The sequence below is a fragment of the Ovis aries genome, chromosome 7, assembly GCF_016772045.2.
Source record: "Ovis aries strain OAR_USU_Benz2616 breed Rambouillet chromosome 7, ARS-UI_Ramb_v3.0, whole genome shotgun sequence".
NCBI classification, from domain to species: Eukaryota; Metazoa; Chordata; class Mammalia; order Artiodactyla; family Bovidae; genus Ovis; species Ovis aries.
In genome coordinates this window covers 23646587-23663058 of record NC_056060.1, presented here as the reverse complement: position 1 = coordinate 23663058, position 16472 = coordinate 23646587, and the positions used below count along the sequence as shown (strand labels likewise).

Sequence of the window (16472 nt, the reverse complement as noted above, 5' to 3'; positions counted from 1 at the left end):
TGGAAAAGGTCAGTGTTCATTCCAATCCCAAAGAAAGGCAATGCCAAAGAATGCTCAAACTACCGCACGATTGCACTCATCTCACATGCCAGTAAAGAATGCTCAAAATTCTCCAAGCCAGACTTCAGCAATACGTGAACCATGAACTCCCTGATGTTCAAGCTGGTTTTAGAAAAGGCAGAGGAGCCAGAGATCAAATTGCCAACTTCCGCTGGATCATAGAAAAAGCAAGAGAGTTCCAGAAAAACATCTATTTCTGCTTTATTGACTATGCCAAAGCTTTTGACTGTGTGGATCACAATAAACTGTGGAAAATTCTGAAAGAGATGGGAATACCAGACCACCTAACCTGCCTCTTGAGAAATCTGTATGCAGGTCAGGAAGCAACAGTTAGAACTGGACATGGAACAACAGACTGGTTTCAAATAGGAAAAGGAGTACATCGATGGCTGTATATTGTCACCCTGCTTATTTAACTTACATGCAGAGTACATCATGAGAAATGCTGGGCTGGAAGAAACACAAGTTGGAATCAAGATTGCTGGGAGAAATATCAGTAACCTCAGATATGCAGATGACACCATCCTTATGGCAGAAAGTGAAGAGGAGCTAAAAGCCTCTTGATGAAAGTGAAAGAGGAGAGCGAAAAAGTTGGCTTAAAGCTCAACATTCAGAAAACAAAGATCATGGCATCCGGTCCCATCACTTCATGGGAAATAGATGGGGAAACAGTGGAAATAGTGTCAGACTTTGTTTTTTTTGCACTCCAAAATCACAGCAGATGGTGACTGCAGCCATGAAATTAAAAGACGCTTACTCCTTGGAAAAACGGTTATGACCAACCTAGATAGTATATTCAAAAGCAGAGACATTACTTTGCCGACTAAGGTCCGTCTAGTCAAGGCTATGGTTTTTCCTGTGGTCATGTATGGATTGAAAGCTGCACTGTGAAGAAGGCTGAGTGCTGAAGCGTTGATGCTTTTGAACTGTGGTGTTGGAGAAGACTCTTGAGAGTCCCTTGGACTGCAAGGAGATCCAACCAGTCCATTCTGAAGGAAATCAGCCCTGGGTGTTCTTTGGATGGAATGATGCTAAAGCTGAAACTCCAGTACTTTGGTCACCTCATGAGAAGAGTTAAGTCATTGGAAAAGACTCTGATGCTGGGAGGGATTGGGGTCAGGAGGAGAAGGGGACGACCGAGGATGAGATGGCTGGATGGCATCACGGAGTCAATGGACTTGAGTCTGAGTGAACTCCGGGAGATGGTGATGGACAGGGAGGCCTGGCGTGCTGCAATTCATGGGGTCGCAAAGAGTCAGACACGACTGAGGGACGGAACTGAACTGAACTGAACTGAAACCCAATCCTAGAGAAAAGAACAAGCTATTAAATGACCCCATTAAATCCTCTGCTGGGTTCGCTTCACTAGCACAAATAATTGCACATGAAACTAGACAAATAGACTGACAGACACTGAGCAAACAGTTCTTTCCAGTGAGATTCCCGAATCCCTAACAAAACAAACAAACAAACAGGAGACAGATAAACACCACACACAGGCCTCAGGAATGAAGAGTGCCTGGCTGATGTATTAAGCATCTAAACTTGACATTCCAAAAAAAAAAATACTTTGTTGAATTAAAACAACTATGTGACAAGAGGTAAAAAGATGTTTCAAGAACCAGGTGACCTAAGTACTGTCACCTGTCCCTCATGAGACTAAAGGGGTAAGGTTGTTTTCATCCAAGTATGGTCCAACTCCCCCCTAACCCTTCCACCAACCCCTGCCTTATCTCTCTCCCTCTCTGTGTCAACATTCCTCCTCTGGTGCAGAGGCCCACAATTTTTAGGTATTTAGGATCTCCGTTCTCCTATTATGTCTCAATCCCACAATGAGACAGCTGCACTATTTTTGGTAAATCCCTCATGCACTGGTGCCTGGAAGCTGCCTCCATGAAGGAATCTGGGCTATGTTAGTGCTCATCTCATGTTTTCCTTATCTCTGTGCTCCCTGATGTTCAAGGTCCAAATAGTTTTCCAATTGGAAGATCAACTCTACTGTTATCAGCGAAAAAGAAGTCATGTATTTTACTTTCATTGTGTTTTACAAATCTGTCATTCCATGATGAATCAGGATAATAACCTTATCAGTTAACTACACATTATTTGACACCTGCCTTAGATAACATTTTCTCCACAGCATGTTGACAGAGTCAACATGAATGTAACTACTTCAGAGAGATGATTTGAGGAGAGGAGGAAACACTTTCCATACAGAGGGAGCCTTCTCTAACCCATGGGAATCAGAGACACAAGGAAGGAACCTCTGACTATTCCATCTAGAAACTGTAACTGGGGTTTCTTGCGAGGCTAGAGATACCTGTACCATGCAAAAAATTATGGAAGTAATAATAGACTATTCCCCAAGCACGCTTATGTTTAGGACTCTCTTCTTAAGGTCCTGTACCATTCTCCTGTATGTACCCCACAAACTGTTATCAGGAGAAATAGGTCAGACCAGACTGTGGTGCAATTTTCACGATCACCACCAGAGGGCAGGGCTGCCTTCAGATGCGGTTCCTCATTGTATTCAGGAGCTGATTCACTTGCCTGCTTTGTAGCCACAAGACAGAATATTGCTGCAGTACAGAAACAGGCTCTCAGTTTCTGAGCGAGGAGCTTCTGTAACATTCAGATGGAGACTAGATTTCTTAGATGGTGTATTGCAGGGAACAAGGATCGTTTTCTTTTGCGAACATGCATTCTGCCACTCACTCAGTTCTTCTGATCATCTTAATATTCAGTAAGTAACATTTTATCCTACATGTTAATGATTTTTAATATTCCTATGATTATAGGTAAGTTTTATTTTTCTTCTCTGGATGAAATCTGTCCTCCTGTTCATTTCTAACATAACGAAGTGATTCTCTTCCAGGAGGGACCAATGGTGACTCAGTGAGCCAGACAGAAGGCCCAGTGACTGTCTCAGAGGGGGCTCTCATGACCCTGAACTGCACTTACCAGACGGCTGATTCGGCTCCCTATCTTTACTGGTACGTCCAGCATCTCAACAAAGCTCTTCAACTCCTCCTGAAGGGCTCAGCGAGAGACCCGAAGCCAAAGAGTGAAGGCTTTCAGGCCACTCTTGTTCAGAGTGACAGGTCCTTCCACCTGCAGAAACTAGGAGTGCAAGCATCAGACTCGGCTGTGTACTACTGTGCTCTGAGTGACACAGTGACACAGGGCTGCGGGGGAGCCGAGCACAAACCCAGAGTGCAGATGGGGCTCTGGCTGTGGGCAGCCCTGCAAGGGGGTGGCTCTTTCTGTCTTAAGTGTTTATGCTAGCTGTGCTGTTGTTTATGTGCTAAGTCATGTCCAACAGTTTTGTGACCCTGTGACTGTAGTGGGCTCTTCTGTCCGTGGGATTTCCCAGGCAAGAAGACTGGAGTGGGTTGCCGTTTCTTTCTCCTGGAAATTATCCCGACCCAGGAATGGTACCCATGTCTCCTGTTTGTCAGACAGATTCTTTACTGCTGATCCACCTGAGAGACCCTGTTTTATGCCAGAGGCATCATCAAAGTACTTCCAGCTCTGAAGCTCAGTGCCAAGAACCCTGCAATTCTTGGATTGGTCTATAGAGAGGAATCTGGGAGGAACAGTGAAAAGAGGAATCTAAACGGCCTTCTCCAGAAATGCCTGTTTTAACCCCAGTCACATTTCTCCAGATGGCATAGAATTCCTGAAAGTGACATTAACTCTGTTCAGTGACAGATCAGTTGATATATGCTGAAATATGTTACAACCTGTTGATGGAAACTCCAGGCACCTCGTTCATGAATGAATATATGGCCTTGAAGCTACTGTCTGAGTGTTATAACTCAGACCAGAATTTTGTGTCTTGCTGAGTTTCACCTGCAGACACTCCATCTTTAGTGACTGGGGCCTTCACACTCTCTTCCCTTGGCTTTTCCACCTCTTATGGTTGCTCAAGAAATGCTGCTGCTGTGAGTCCCATGAAGATGGTTTCCTGAGAAGATATTCCTTCTGTCAAGGGCCCTGTGGGCCAGAGCAGTCTAGTCAGTGAACCTTTTGTGCATGAGGTGTCTTGCTTATATGTTGGTGACACAGCTCCACCCGCATCTTGTCATCATGGCAGCTCTTTACAGAATGCTGGGTCATGGTCCCGATTCTGGTCTTGAGGATCTGTGCTGTGAGAAATTCTGGACATAAGCATGACCACGGAACCTGACATATTATCTTTATCGCTGTATTGAGGCCTCTGATCCTTTTGAAATGTGTCAAATTCAGTGACCAAGCAAACAATCAGTCAATTAGTGAAAAGAGGGCACATGGACTTTTGTTGACCGGGATTCTAAACTCTTGACATATTCACAATGTTCCCACAGCAGAGGAGCAGAAAACAGAGAAATGTGGCTCTCACTGTAACTTGCAATGAATAAAACTCACCGAGAGAAATTTGTCCTGGCATTCTGGAGGTCTCTGAACCTCACCCGTCCTTTATCCCTCTTGCATGATTCTGTGGGACTGATAGGTACAGATGAAGGTTTTGCAGAGCCTGAGTCTTCTGTGATTTCAGAGGCTCTTATGAAGAAAAAGAAAATAAAATTACAAAATCAAGTTTCTTGGGCCCAGGACACTAAGGGATCCTGAAATACAAGCTGAATTTGCTTCATGGTAAACCCTCTTCATAAATTTAACCCTCCTCTTTAAGATCAAAGCATTATAACCAGCTTTATTTGCCCTGATATTGGCAGAGTAGAACCCCCCAGGACTCTTTCTGTCCCAGCACTTGATCTGTAATTAATATGAGTATTTTCAGCTCTATCACTTTTTAAATAACAGCTTTATAAAGATGATTCACATATCATAACCTTCACGCTTTTAACCGTACAAGTGAGTGGTTTGTATGTTCACAGAGTCGTGCAGTCATCAGCACTATCTGATTCCAGAACACCACCCCGGGAAGAAACTTGGTACCCATTAGCAGTCACTCCCGTTCCCCGTTTCCCCCAGACACGGGCATCCACGCCTCTGTTCTCTGTCTCTGTGGATTTGACGGTTCTGGGCATTTCCTAGAGACAGAATCAGCTCGCATATGACTGTTTGTACCTGTCTTCTTTCGCCTCGTGGAGTCTCTCCATGGCGTGTCTCCATATCAGCTCTTCTCTACGCCTTAAGGTCACTTAATAGGCTGCTCTGTGATACCACCTATTCTCCTTATCCATTCTTCATTTGAAGAATGATTGTTTGGGAAACATTTTGGTTATTTCCACTTTTTAGCTCTTATAACTAATGCTGGTATGAGCACTCACATGCAGGAGCTCTATTGCTCTAAGTGAATGTACTTTCAGTTAGAGGTTTGACGTTTTGTGTTTTCATATTTGTTTCATTTCATTTTGCTTTATTGGGCACCAACATTTCTTTATGGATGTGAAATGAGTAAGAACAAGAGCAAACACTCTTTAAAATTATGCTTTCATGCTTACATGAGATATAATCATTCCAAGCTATACCTGCATTCATTCAGAAAAACTTTTTGAGCACATACTCATATCTGTAAGTCATATGAATAAGTGTTGAGAATATAGTAGACATGACCGAGTCTCGTGCTTTAGGATTGTATTGCTTTAAGACACCACACGTGTCTTAAAATAATGTTTCTTTCACAAATCACTTTATTCACTCACTGGGCTCTGTTTGTCTCCAGTATGTGACATTGACAGGTTTATGGGCAATGGGCTAAGCTTTTAAAATCCCTCTACACCTCTTCAGGTGGATACTAGGAAACTTCCAATTTACAAATGACAAAATTGACGTATAGAGATGTTTGATAACTTAATCGAGGTTACATAGGCAGTTAGGAGCAGAGCTTGAGTAGGACCTCAATCATTCTGATGCGTGACTAATATTATTAAAAGCTAGTTGATAGAACCATTATGATATCTGGTTTTTTTTTGTTAAATACCATTGCATTCTTAGAATTTTCTAATTTTTGAAGTTTTCATTTGATGAAAAATAAGTTAATGCAGTAATCAAAACTGTACTTTACTCAATGGCAATCACAGGAGTCTGTATATATTCCTGAACACTGAGGTAAAAAAATTGCAGTCATTATTTTTTATGTCTTTGAACATAAAGTTGCTCAGATTCTCTTTGATTGAATAACCTGCTTATTCCAGGGCTTATAGCTGAGCCTCAGTAGCCATATAAAAGGGGACATACATTGCAGGTCTTTGCCATGGAAATGAGGACTCTATTTTCAAAATAAAAAAAAAAAAACGCTTCGTGTGGTAAATATGTTTCCTCCTTGGGACTCTAAGACACAGCATTTTCTGTTCTGCTACAGTGTATATCTTATTAAAGCAAATCCTTTTTTTAGACAATTAGTAAATATGGGTCTGGGCTTCCCTGGGGTCTCAGTGGTACAGAATCCGCCTGCCTATGCAGAAGATCTTCTCCAGGATGAGTTCAACCCCTGGGTCGAGCAGATCCCCTGGAGAAGGATACAGCAACCCGCCCCAGTATTCTGGTCTTGGAAATCCCATGGACAGAGGAGCCTGGTGGGCAACAGCTCATGGGGTTGCAAAGGGTCAGGCACAACTTAGCGACTAAACAGGAACAATACGGGCGTGATGAGGAAGCTTCTTTGACTTCTCTAAGCACATTAGTAATACGTGCGAAAGCAGAAACTTTCGAAGGCAATTTTCTCGCGATGAAAGCTTAAAATCTAGTGCTTGCTTTAGTGGCTTCACGAATTTCTACGGTTTTCAAGTGAAAGCTACCTGATAAAGCTGAGAGGGAGGGTAAAAAGAATGCTGGTCCATCTTCATCTCTAGCATTAAGCAAAATGATTTACCAAGAATTCTCCAGGTCAGAATACTGGAGTGGGTAGTCATGCCCTTCTCCAGGGGACCTTCCCAACCCAGGGATCAAACCCAGGTCTTCCACGTTGCAGGCGGATTCTTTACCAGCTGAGCTACCAGAGAAAGCCCTTATGAAGAACGATGACATTTAAAATTTTGATAACCTTGGTCTTAAATGTTCTCATGGACCTATGTCTAGAGCAGTGAGACACAAATCCCAATATTTAAGATGTCAAAGAGTTCTAAGACTATGATGCAAGCAACAGAGGTCAATGGAGATTGAACTGTGCTGACATTTCAAACAGGATTTCTATTGCTTTTGATAATGCTTGGCTCCAGATTTGTGTATTTTTAGGGTTTTCCCTATCCTAATTTACACCACAATTAATGGGTGTGGTTTGGAAGAGTTGGGGGTGATTCAGAAATATTGAGTTTTAACAGAGGTTCTTATATTTAGGCATTAACTAAAATTTTCTGAATTTACTTGTGTTTACACACACACACACACGTAAATTGTGATCACGTACACATGCATTTCCCGCCTGCTGCTATTTAACATGGCACACACTTGACAGATTTTGTGATGCAGAGGCAAGATATGAACTAGTTCATAGACAACAAAATATTTCGCAGGTAACTTTTACCAGATTCCATAGGAGGCAGAGACAAAGACAGAAGTGAAAAATTCTGCCTTTCTGTTAGAGTGGAAACCCCATTGTTCCTTTTGATTCTCTGACCCAAAGGAGAATGAACTGAACATGATTCCATTTTACCACTGTTTATTTCTAGTCTGGGAGTGTTCCAATTCGACAAACTGATGTGCAGAAGTCTAGCATTTCCCTCCTAGGAAGGAAAGCTGTGACCCGACACAGACACACTGCCCTCCAGCTGCTGACTCAGTTTCCTGCGTGGGGCAGAGGCATCCCACAGCCCAGGAGCTCTGCATGGACCTCTTGAGCACAGGGTGCAGAATTCAGATCTGGATCTGAAATGGAGCAGAGGACGCATCACTGTAGGGAGGAGCTGCCCATATGCTGGTTGCCAGTGCGCTGAGGGCGGGCAGAGCCTCTGTCTGTCTTGGTGAGGGTGGCCACACACAGGACTCATGCCCCTCTCTCAGTGCCAAGGTTGTGGGGAGGGCAGATCAGTGTTACCTGATGCATCTTGAAAGGGAGGAATAATGGGCAATGGAATCAGGGCATTAGGTCCTAAGCACTTCATCCCCTACACCATCATGCTTGTAAAGGCTCTTTCTTGCAGGATCTAGCCTGACCCAGGAGGTAACTCAAGTCCAGTCTGCAATTTCTGTGGTGGAGAAGGAGGCTGCAACCTTGGACTGTGCATATGAAGCTAGTAGTTATGGTTATTGTTTAAAAATCAGACATCACATTGAAAACTGGATTTCTAGCTTCTCTATAAAAATATCTAAGAGCACAACATCCTCTGGGGTAGAGGTCAAAAGTCATGTTTGATTGCATAATGCCTTTTAGACTCATTTTATGTTTAAAATCTATGCAGATTTACCATTCACGACTTGAATAGTCCAAAAATAAAATTTTAATTTATTAGTCATAATATAGAAGCTGATCCACAAAGCAAACAAATCTGAATTAACATCTCATGGAAATATACCTGTTTTTTTCCCTGTGATTTTTATCATCACAGCATGGATCCCAGTGTGAGAAATTTCAGTATAGTTTATTCATTAATTCTTGGTTTTCTGGTCAGCATTGGGGAAACATTAGTTGGCAAGACAGATGTGATGTCTGCTCTGATGGAGCTCATGTCCCAGGGGGCTGTATGGTCTCCAGTATAGGATAGTACTAGAAAGGACACTAAAGCACAGACTGTGTGACCTTAAGCAGGTCGTTCGCTCTAACTTTCTGCTTCCTCATCTGTAAAGTGTAAAGGTTAGTCATGAAGCTTCTGTTGAGTTAGTGTGAGTCGCTCAGTCGTGTGGAACTCTTTTGCGACCCTGTGGGCTGTACGGTGCCAGGCTCCTCTGTCCATGGCATTCCCCAGGCAGGATGACTCGAGTGGGTTGCCATTTATTCCTCCAGGGGATCTTCCCGACCCAGGGACTGAACCTAGGTGTCTGGTATTGCAGACAGATATTTTTTCCATCTCAGCCACCAGGGAAGTCCTTTCCAAAATTTTACTCACCTCACAGGACCACTTAGTTCTCTATCCTTTCTGAGTTCCTAACACCCTCCCTTACTTAAGCAAGGACTGTTAGGTGTTGTAGGAGTTATCCAGGCGCTGCTCACATCGCTTCCCAGTGTAATAAGAAGGCACGGGTGCAGGAAGAGAGTAGGGTGACGAGGGAAGCCACCTGCCTTTAACACATCAGGAGCACTGTTCTGCCTCCCTGGAGGGAGAGGGCGGAGGAAAAGGGACAGGCATGCAGGCAGGAGGGGAGGACAGGCCAGACTTTGTTCTTTCATCCCGAACACTTTTGTATACATTTGATATCATCCTTAATAAAAGGATGAATTGAAATTAGCTGGATTCAAACCCTGTCATCTGCATCACAGCATGGCTTCTGAGGCACTCCTTAGCCTCTCTGTGCATGAGTTTCTTAATATGTAAAATGGCAATAATAGAACCTACTTCATGCACTTAAGAATCAAAATCATCTTTATATCTCTATCTGTTTAAAATCATTATGAAATTATATATAAACACGCCTGCTTGTGTGTTTTATAGAAATAAAGTTTTAAGCACAGGTACATACTATGGCATCTTGATACAGCAGGGATCACTCACTCATGACCATTATTAATATAAAAGGCAGAGTTTGTTCTAGTACCTACATCAGATTTTCATTCATGTCATTTTTTTATAACATAAAGTTTCTCCTCATTTTTCAAGAAAGGTACCGAAGCTCAGTGAAAAGCCAGGGCCATGTTGGCACTGCTAGAAATGTCGCCTACAGGGTTTGGTAGCCCTGGGGTCAATGTTCCCATTTTCAGCAGCCCCTCCAGACAAGCCCCCGCTCCTGCCAGAGGAGAGTAGGTGACTTATGTTCAACATAAAAGTGCCTTTCTCAGCGCCAGGCAAGGCCACTTTAATTTCCCCGGCTATATAACTGAAGGTGTATTTTCCCCTATTTGTTGACAGATCAATGGAAAAATGCTGTAAGACATGATCACTCTTCACGGCAGCCTTCAAACTGATTTGCTTTCAGCCTTGCACACAGTTTATGAACATTCAGCAAAGTTCCACATGTCAAGATAAAAGAGAATGAAGAAATGGCACATTTTAACTAAAAAAAAAAAAAAAACCAATATACTGCTATTGGATAACTTGTGAGATACAAAATCTCTGTATAAGTTAAGGAGAGAGTTTTTCCTTTTATTATTTTAAGAGTATATAAACGCTTTTCAGTATATCTGAAACTTCATTGAATGATGAATTAATTTTCCCTGAGATGATGTGATCACTGGCAAAGAGGCTATTCTCATCCTGTCCCCAGTTTGAAGGCAGACTGCCGTTGGAGTGGACTGAGTTTTTCACTTGCTCCAAGAAACTAAGAGAAAGTGTCAGCCCCTTCCAAGGCAGTAATCTCTCCCCGCTCCTCTGCTCATGAGTAGGAATGTGGAGCCCCTTGGGTCAGTCTCTGCATTTCTGCTACAATTTACCCTGCGCATCTCTGCAGGCTGAACTCCCGTCTGCAACTTCGGGACCAGACTTTCTGTAAGGACAGTGGGGGACACAGAAGGAGAAAAGAGGTATATGTTTTATTTCTGAGCAGTCTAGGAGATGCGGCATAAACACTGAATCATTTAAAAATTTATAGGCACAACTACAAAAATGCAGAATTAAATAGTTATAATGGTTTTAATATTCCTGGAGGATGTAGTCCCCAGGACTGCAGGGGGGATTTAACAAGGGGGATGTCTGAACACCCACCAGAAGGTAAACACAGATTTCCTCCAAACAACCTAGAATCTTGTACACTGGGTGTTGGACACGTGAGCACTGGGGCTTCAACATCTTGATAAACAGGGCTTAGGAAGGGAGAGGGAGACGAAAAAACAAAATGAAATCTGAACAGTGACAGGAAAGTATCCAAGCAGGTTTTATTCCCCTGGTGGTAACTGTGTCAGCTCTCTACTTCCGGTCTGATCCCTCACTCCACATCTCTGGGTCCAGGCTGGTGGGACTGAGACAGGGCTGAGGATTTTTTTTTTTTTTTTAACCTGCTCCTCAGTCAACTGAAAGCAGTCTGAGACAGGAATCATGTCTGTTTTGGTTTCCAGGTTGTGGACAACTCTGTAAGTTTCCAGAATGAATGCTGGAGCCCAGGGATTCCTGAACATGCACAAGAGTTTAAGAGAACCTTGGGGATCCGCTGAGCCAGAGTCCTGCCATCATAGCTTGACTCAAGACCCCAATTTTAGGGGGAACTATGGTCCAGGGGCTAGGACTCTGCGCTCCCAATGCGGGGGGCCTGAGTTTGATCCTTGGTCAGGGAACTGGATCTCAGAAGCCGAAATTAAGACCCAGTGCAGCCAAAAACAAAAACAAAACAGAACAACTCAGCAAATGGCGTGCATTAAAAAAATACCCTAATTTATGAAAAACAGGTAATTTTCACTGCTGAGAAATTCTATGTCCGTTAATAGGTATCGTTTGAAGAAGATTGCTCTTTGTTCAACTGACTTGGTCATTGCCATTTAGAAACATTTATTTTTGATTGGAAGATAATTGGAAAGCTACAGGTAAAAGGATAACACTAGGACTCTTCCCAGCACCATACACAAAATAAACTCAAAATGGCTTACCTACTTAAATGAAGGCCAGAATCCATAATACTCCTAGAGGAAAACATAGGCAGTACACTCTTTGACATACATCACAGCACAATCCCCTTTGGCCCACCTTCCTAGAGTACTGGAAATAAAAACAAAAATAAACAAATCGGACTTAATTCAACTAAGGTCACAGCATTGATCCTGGGTTGACAGCACTGCCCAAAGAGCCCGTGTAAGGCAACCTCCCAGCTATCTGCAGCCGCAGTGTTCCCACGCCTTAGAATGGTGTATGTCAGCAAAGAGCAATGCTTTGACTTCTTACCATAATACATTCTTACTTTGCATAAGGTAAACCCAACCCTAGAGAAAATAAGCTATGAAATGACCACATTAAATCTTCTGCTTGGTTCACTTCACTGGCACAAATAATTGCACAGGAAACCAGACAAATGGGCTGACGGACACTGAGCAAACAGTTCTTTCCATAGAGATTCCTGAGTCCTTAATAAAGCAAATAAACAGAAGAGAGACAAACACCATGTAGACATGCCTCTGGAATGAAGAGTGCCTGGCTAACATATTAAGCATCTAAACCTGACATTCTGGGGGGGGTTCATGTTTGGGATCGCATGTACACCCATGGTGGATTCATGTCAATGTATGGCAATACCAATACAGTATTGTAAAAGTAAAATAAAGTAAAAATATAAATTAAAAAAATAAAAAATACTTAGTTGAGTTAAAACAGCTATGTGACAAGAAGTAAAACAATAGTGATTGTGTTTTAAGAACGAAGTTACCTAAGTAAGGTCACCTGTCCCTCATGAGACTAAAGGTGTAAGGTTGCTGTCATCCATGGATGGCCCAACTCCCCTCCACTCTGCCCCCCCCCAATCCCTGCTTTGCATCTCGCTCTTACTCTCTTTTGTCAACATTCCTCCTCTCCTGTACAGAGGTCCACAATTTTTAGGTATTTCAGGATCTCTGCTCTCCTATTCTGTCTCAATCCCACAATAAGACAGCTGCACTATTTTTGGTAAATCCCTCATGCACTGGTGCCTGGAAGCTGCCTCCATAAAGTAAGCCGGGCAATGTTAGTTCTCATCTCATCTGTTTTCCTTCTCTCTGTGCTCCCTGATGTTCAAGGTCCAAAAATAGTTTTCCAATTGGGAGATCAACTCTACCATTATCAGTGAAAAAGAAGTCATGTATTTTACTTTTATTGTGTTTTACAAATCTGTCATTCCATGATAAATCAGGATAATAGCCTTATCACTTAACTACACATTATTTGACACCTGCCTCAGATAGAATTTTCTCCATGGCATGTTGACAGAGTCAACATGAATATAACTACTTCAGAGAAATGACTTGGGGAGAGGAGAGAGCACTTTCCATACAGAGGGATCCTTCTCTGACACATGGGAATTGAGACACGTGCAAGGAAGGAACCTCTGACTATTCCATCTAAAAACTGTAACTGGGGTTTCTTGAGAAGCTAGAAATATCTGTACCATGCAAAAAATTATGGAAGTAATAATAGAATATTCCCCAAGCACGCTTATATTTAGGACTCTCTTCTTAGGGTCCTGTCCATTCTCCTGTATGTAATCCCACTAACTATTATCAGGAGGAATAGGTCAGATCGGACTGTGATGCAATTTTCACGATCACCACCAGGGGGCGGGGCTTCCTTCAGATGCGGTTCCTCATTGTATTCAGGAGCTGGTTTCACTTGCCTGCTTTGTAGCCACAAGACAGAATATTGCTGCAGTACAGAAAGGGGCTCTCAGTTTCTGAGCGAGAAGCTTCTGTAACATCCAGATGGAGACTAGATTTCTTAGACTGGTGGATTCCAGGGAACAAGGATCGTTTGCTTTTGCGAACATGCATCCTGTCACTCACTCAGTTCTTCTGATCATCTTAGTATTAGGTAAGTAACATTTTATTCTAAATGTTAATGATTTTTCACTTTCTTATAATTATGGGTAAGTTGTATTTTTCTTCTCTGACTGAAAACTCCTCTCCTGTACATTTCTGTGATAACAAAGTGATTTTCTTGTAGGAGGGACCAATGGTGACTCAGTGAACCAGACAGAAGGCCCAGTGACTGTCTCAGAGGGGGCTCTCATGACCCTGAACTGCACTTACCAGACTGCTGATTTTTCTTCCTATCTTTACTGGTACGTCCAGCATCTCAACAAAGCTCCTCAAGTCCTCCTGAAGGGCTTAACAGCAGACAAGAAGGTAGAGCATGAAGGTTTTCAGGCCACTCTTGTTCAGAGTGACAGGTCCTTCCACCTGCAGAAACGGGCAGTGCAAGCATCAGACTCGGCTGTGTACTACTGTGCTCTGAGTGACACAGTGACACAGGGCTGCAGGGGAGCTGAGCACAAACCCAGAGTGCAGATGGGGCTCTGGCTGTGGGCAGCCCTGCAAGGGGTGTTGTTTCTCTCTCCAGGGTACTGTCAAAGCACTTCCAGCTCTGATACTCAGAACTGAGGACATTGGAATTCTTGGATTGCCCTACAGAGAAATCTGGGGCAGGACAGTGTAAAGAGGAACCTAAGCGCTTTTCTCCCAAAATGCCTCCTTTCAGCCCATCCACATTTCCCCAGATGGCATAAATCCCTTAAAATGACATTAACTCTTCAATGACAATTTAGATTATATATGCTGAAATATTTCACAATGTGTTAAGGAAAATTCCAGGGCACATTGTTAAAGGATGACTGTGTGACCTGGAGGCTAGTCTCTGGTTTTTTAAATTCAGGCCATGATTGTGTATCCTGCTGAGTTTCACCTGCAGACACTCCATCTTCAGGGACTGGAGATTTATTCTCTCTTTCCTTGACTTTTCCATTGCTTCTGGTTGCTCCAGAAATGCTGCTGCTTAAGTAAGTTCCAGGAGGAGAGTTTCTGAGAAGATATTCCTTCTGTCAAGGGCCCTGCAGATGAGAGCAGCCCACTCTGTAAATATCGAAGGCGTTGTGTGTATTGTTTGTATTCAAACTAGGCACAGGATAGTCTCTTTCTTAGTAACCTCATCTCATCGACATGAATCCCAAACAATGTTCAAATTACCATACAGTTGCAATCATTTCATATGTTAGCAAGATTATGCTCAAAATCATTCAAGCTAGGCATCAGCAGTACATGAACCAAGAATTTCTATTGTAGAAGCTGGGTTTAGAAAAGGCAGAGGAACCAGAGCAGATCCAATTTCTGCTGGATCACAGAAAAAGTAACGGGATTTAAAAAATCTACTTCTGCTTCGTTGACTACATTAAAGCCTTTGACTGTGTGGATCACAATAAACTGTGGAAAATTCTTAAAGAGATGGGGATACCCAAGAAACCTGTATGCAGGACAAGAAGCAACAGTTAGTGCTGGACATGGAACAATGGACTGGTTCAAAATTGGGAAAGGAGTACGTCAAGGCTATATATTGTCACCCTGCTTATTTAACTTATATGTGGAGTACATCATGTGAAATGCAGGGCTGGATGACTCATAAGCTGGAATCAAGATTGCCAGGAGAAATATCAACAACCTCAATGTTATGTGGATGAATCCACTCTGATGGCAGAGAGTGAGAAGAAACTAAAGAACCTCTTGATGCAGGTGAAAGAGGAGAGTGAAAAAGCTGGATTAAAACTCAGCATTAAAAAACTAAGATTATATCACCTGGTCTCATCACGTTATGGAATATAGATGGGGAAAATGAGGAAACAGTGACAGATTTAATTATCTTCGGTTTCAAAATCACTGCAAATGGTGACTGCAGCCATGAAATTAAAAGATGCTTGCTCCTCAGAAGAAAAGTTATGACCAAACTAGACAGCATATTAAAAAGCAAAGACATTACTTTCCCCACAAAGGTCCATATAGTCAGAGCTATGATTCCCAGTAATCATGTATGGATGTGTAAGTTGAACCATAAAGAAGGCTGAGTGCCAAAGAATTGATGCTTTCTAGCTGTGGTGTTGGAGAAGACTCTTGAGAGTCCCTTGGACTGCAAGGAGAGCAAACAAGTCAATCCTAAAGGATATCAACCCTGAATATTCATTGGAAGGACTTATGTTGAAGCTGAAGTTCCAATATTTTGGCCACTTGATGTGAAGAACAGATTCACTGGAGAAGACCCTGATGCTGGGAAAGATTGAGGGCAAGAGGATAAGGAGGTGACAGAGGATAAGATGGTTGGATGGCATCACTGACTCAATGGACATGAGTTTAGCAAACTCTGGTTGATAGTAAAGGACAGGGAAGGACACACAACCCTGCAATATTTACAGAGTGAGCGGCTCTGATCCACGGGGCCCTTCAGAAGGAATATCTTGTCAGGAAGGTGTCCTCTTGGAACTTACTTAGGCAGCAGCATTTCTGGAGCAACCAGAATGGATAGAAAAGTCAAGGAAAGAGAGAAGAAAGCTCCTGGCAGGCTGCAGTTCCTGGGGTTGTAAAGAGTCAGGCATGATCTAGGGACTGAACAGCAACAAAAACACGGAAAATAAATTCATCAATCAGTCATATTTCAGACACATGGAAAAAGTGTTTATGTACTCTTACAATCAGTTATCTTGGCAGCAGAGTGAGCTCTTTCACCTGCTCAAGAAACTAGAGAAAGTATCACCCCCTCCCAAGTGGGAGCGTCTCCCCACTCCTCTGCTCAGGGTCAGGAATGCGGAGCCGCTTGGGTCACTGCTCTGCGTCTCTGATACAATCATGCCCAGTGCACAGAGAGTCCCTCTGCATCTCTGCAGGCTGAACTCCTGTCTGCACCTTCCGGGAGCAGACTTTCTGGAAGGACAGTGGTGGGCACAGCAGG

At 42.9% G+C, this 16472-nt stretch overlaps 2 gene segments (V, D, J or C); both read left to right on the top strand.

The window, feature by feature from the left end:
- Positions 1–2604: 2604 nt before the first annotated feature.
- LOC114115891 (T cell receptor alpha variable 18-like) lies at positions 2605–5947 on the top strand. The segment is given in 2 exon segments: positions 2605–2803; positions 2936–5947. Coding segments are annotated over 2 exon segments (498 nt in total).
- A 7440-nt stretch (positions 5948–13387) lies between these two features.
- On the top strand, positions 13388–15212 carry LOC114115676 (T cell receptor alpha variable 18-like). The segment is given in 2 exon segments: positions 13388–13574; positions 13707–15212. Coding segments are annotated over 2 exon segments (546 nt in total).
- Positions 15213–16472: the final 1260 nt, after the last annotated feature.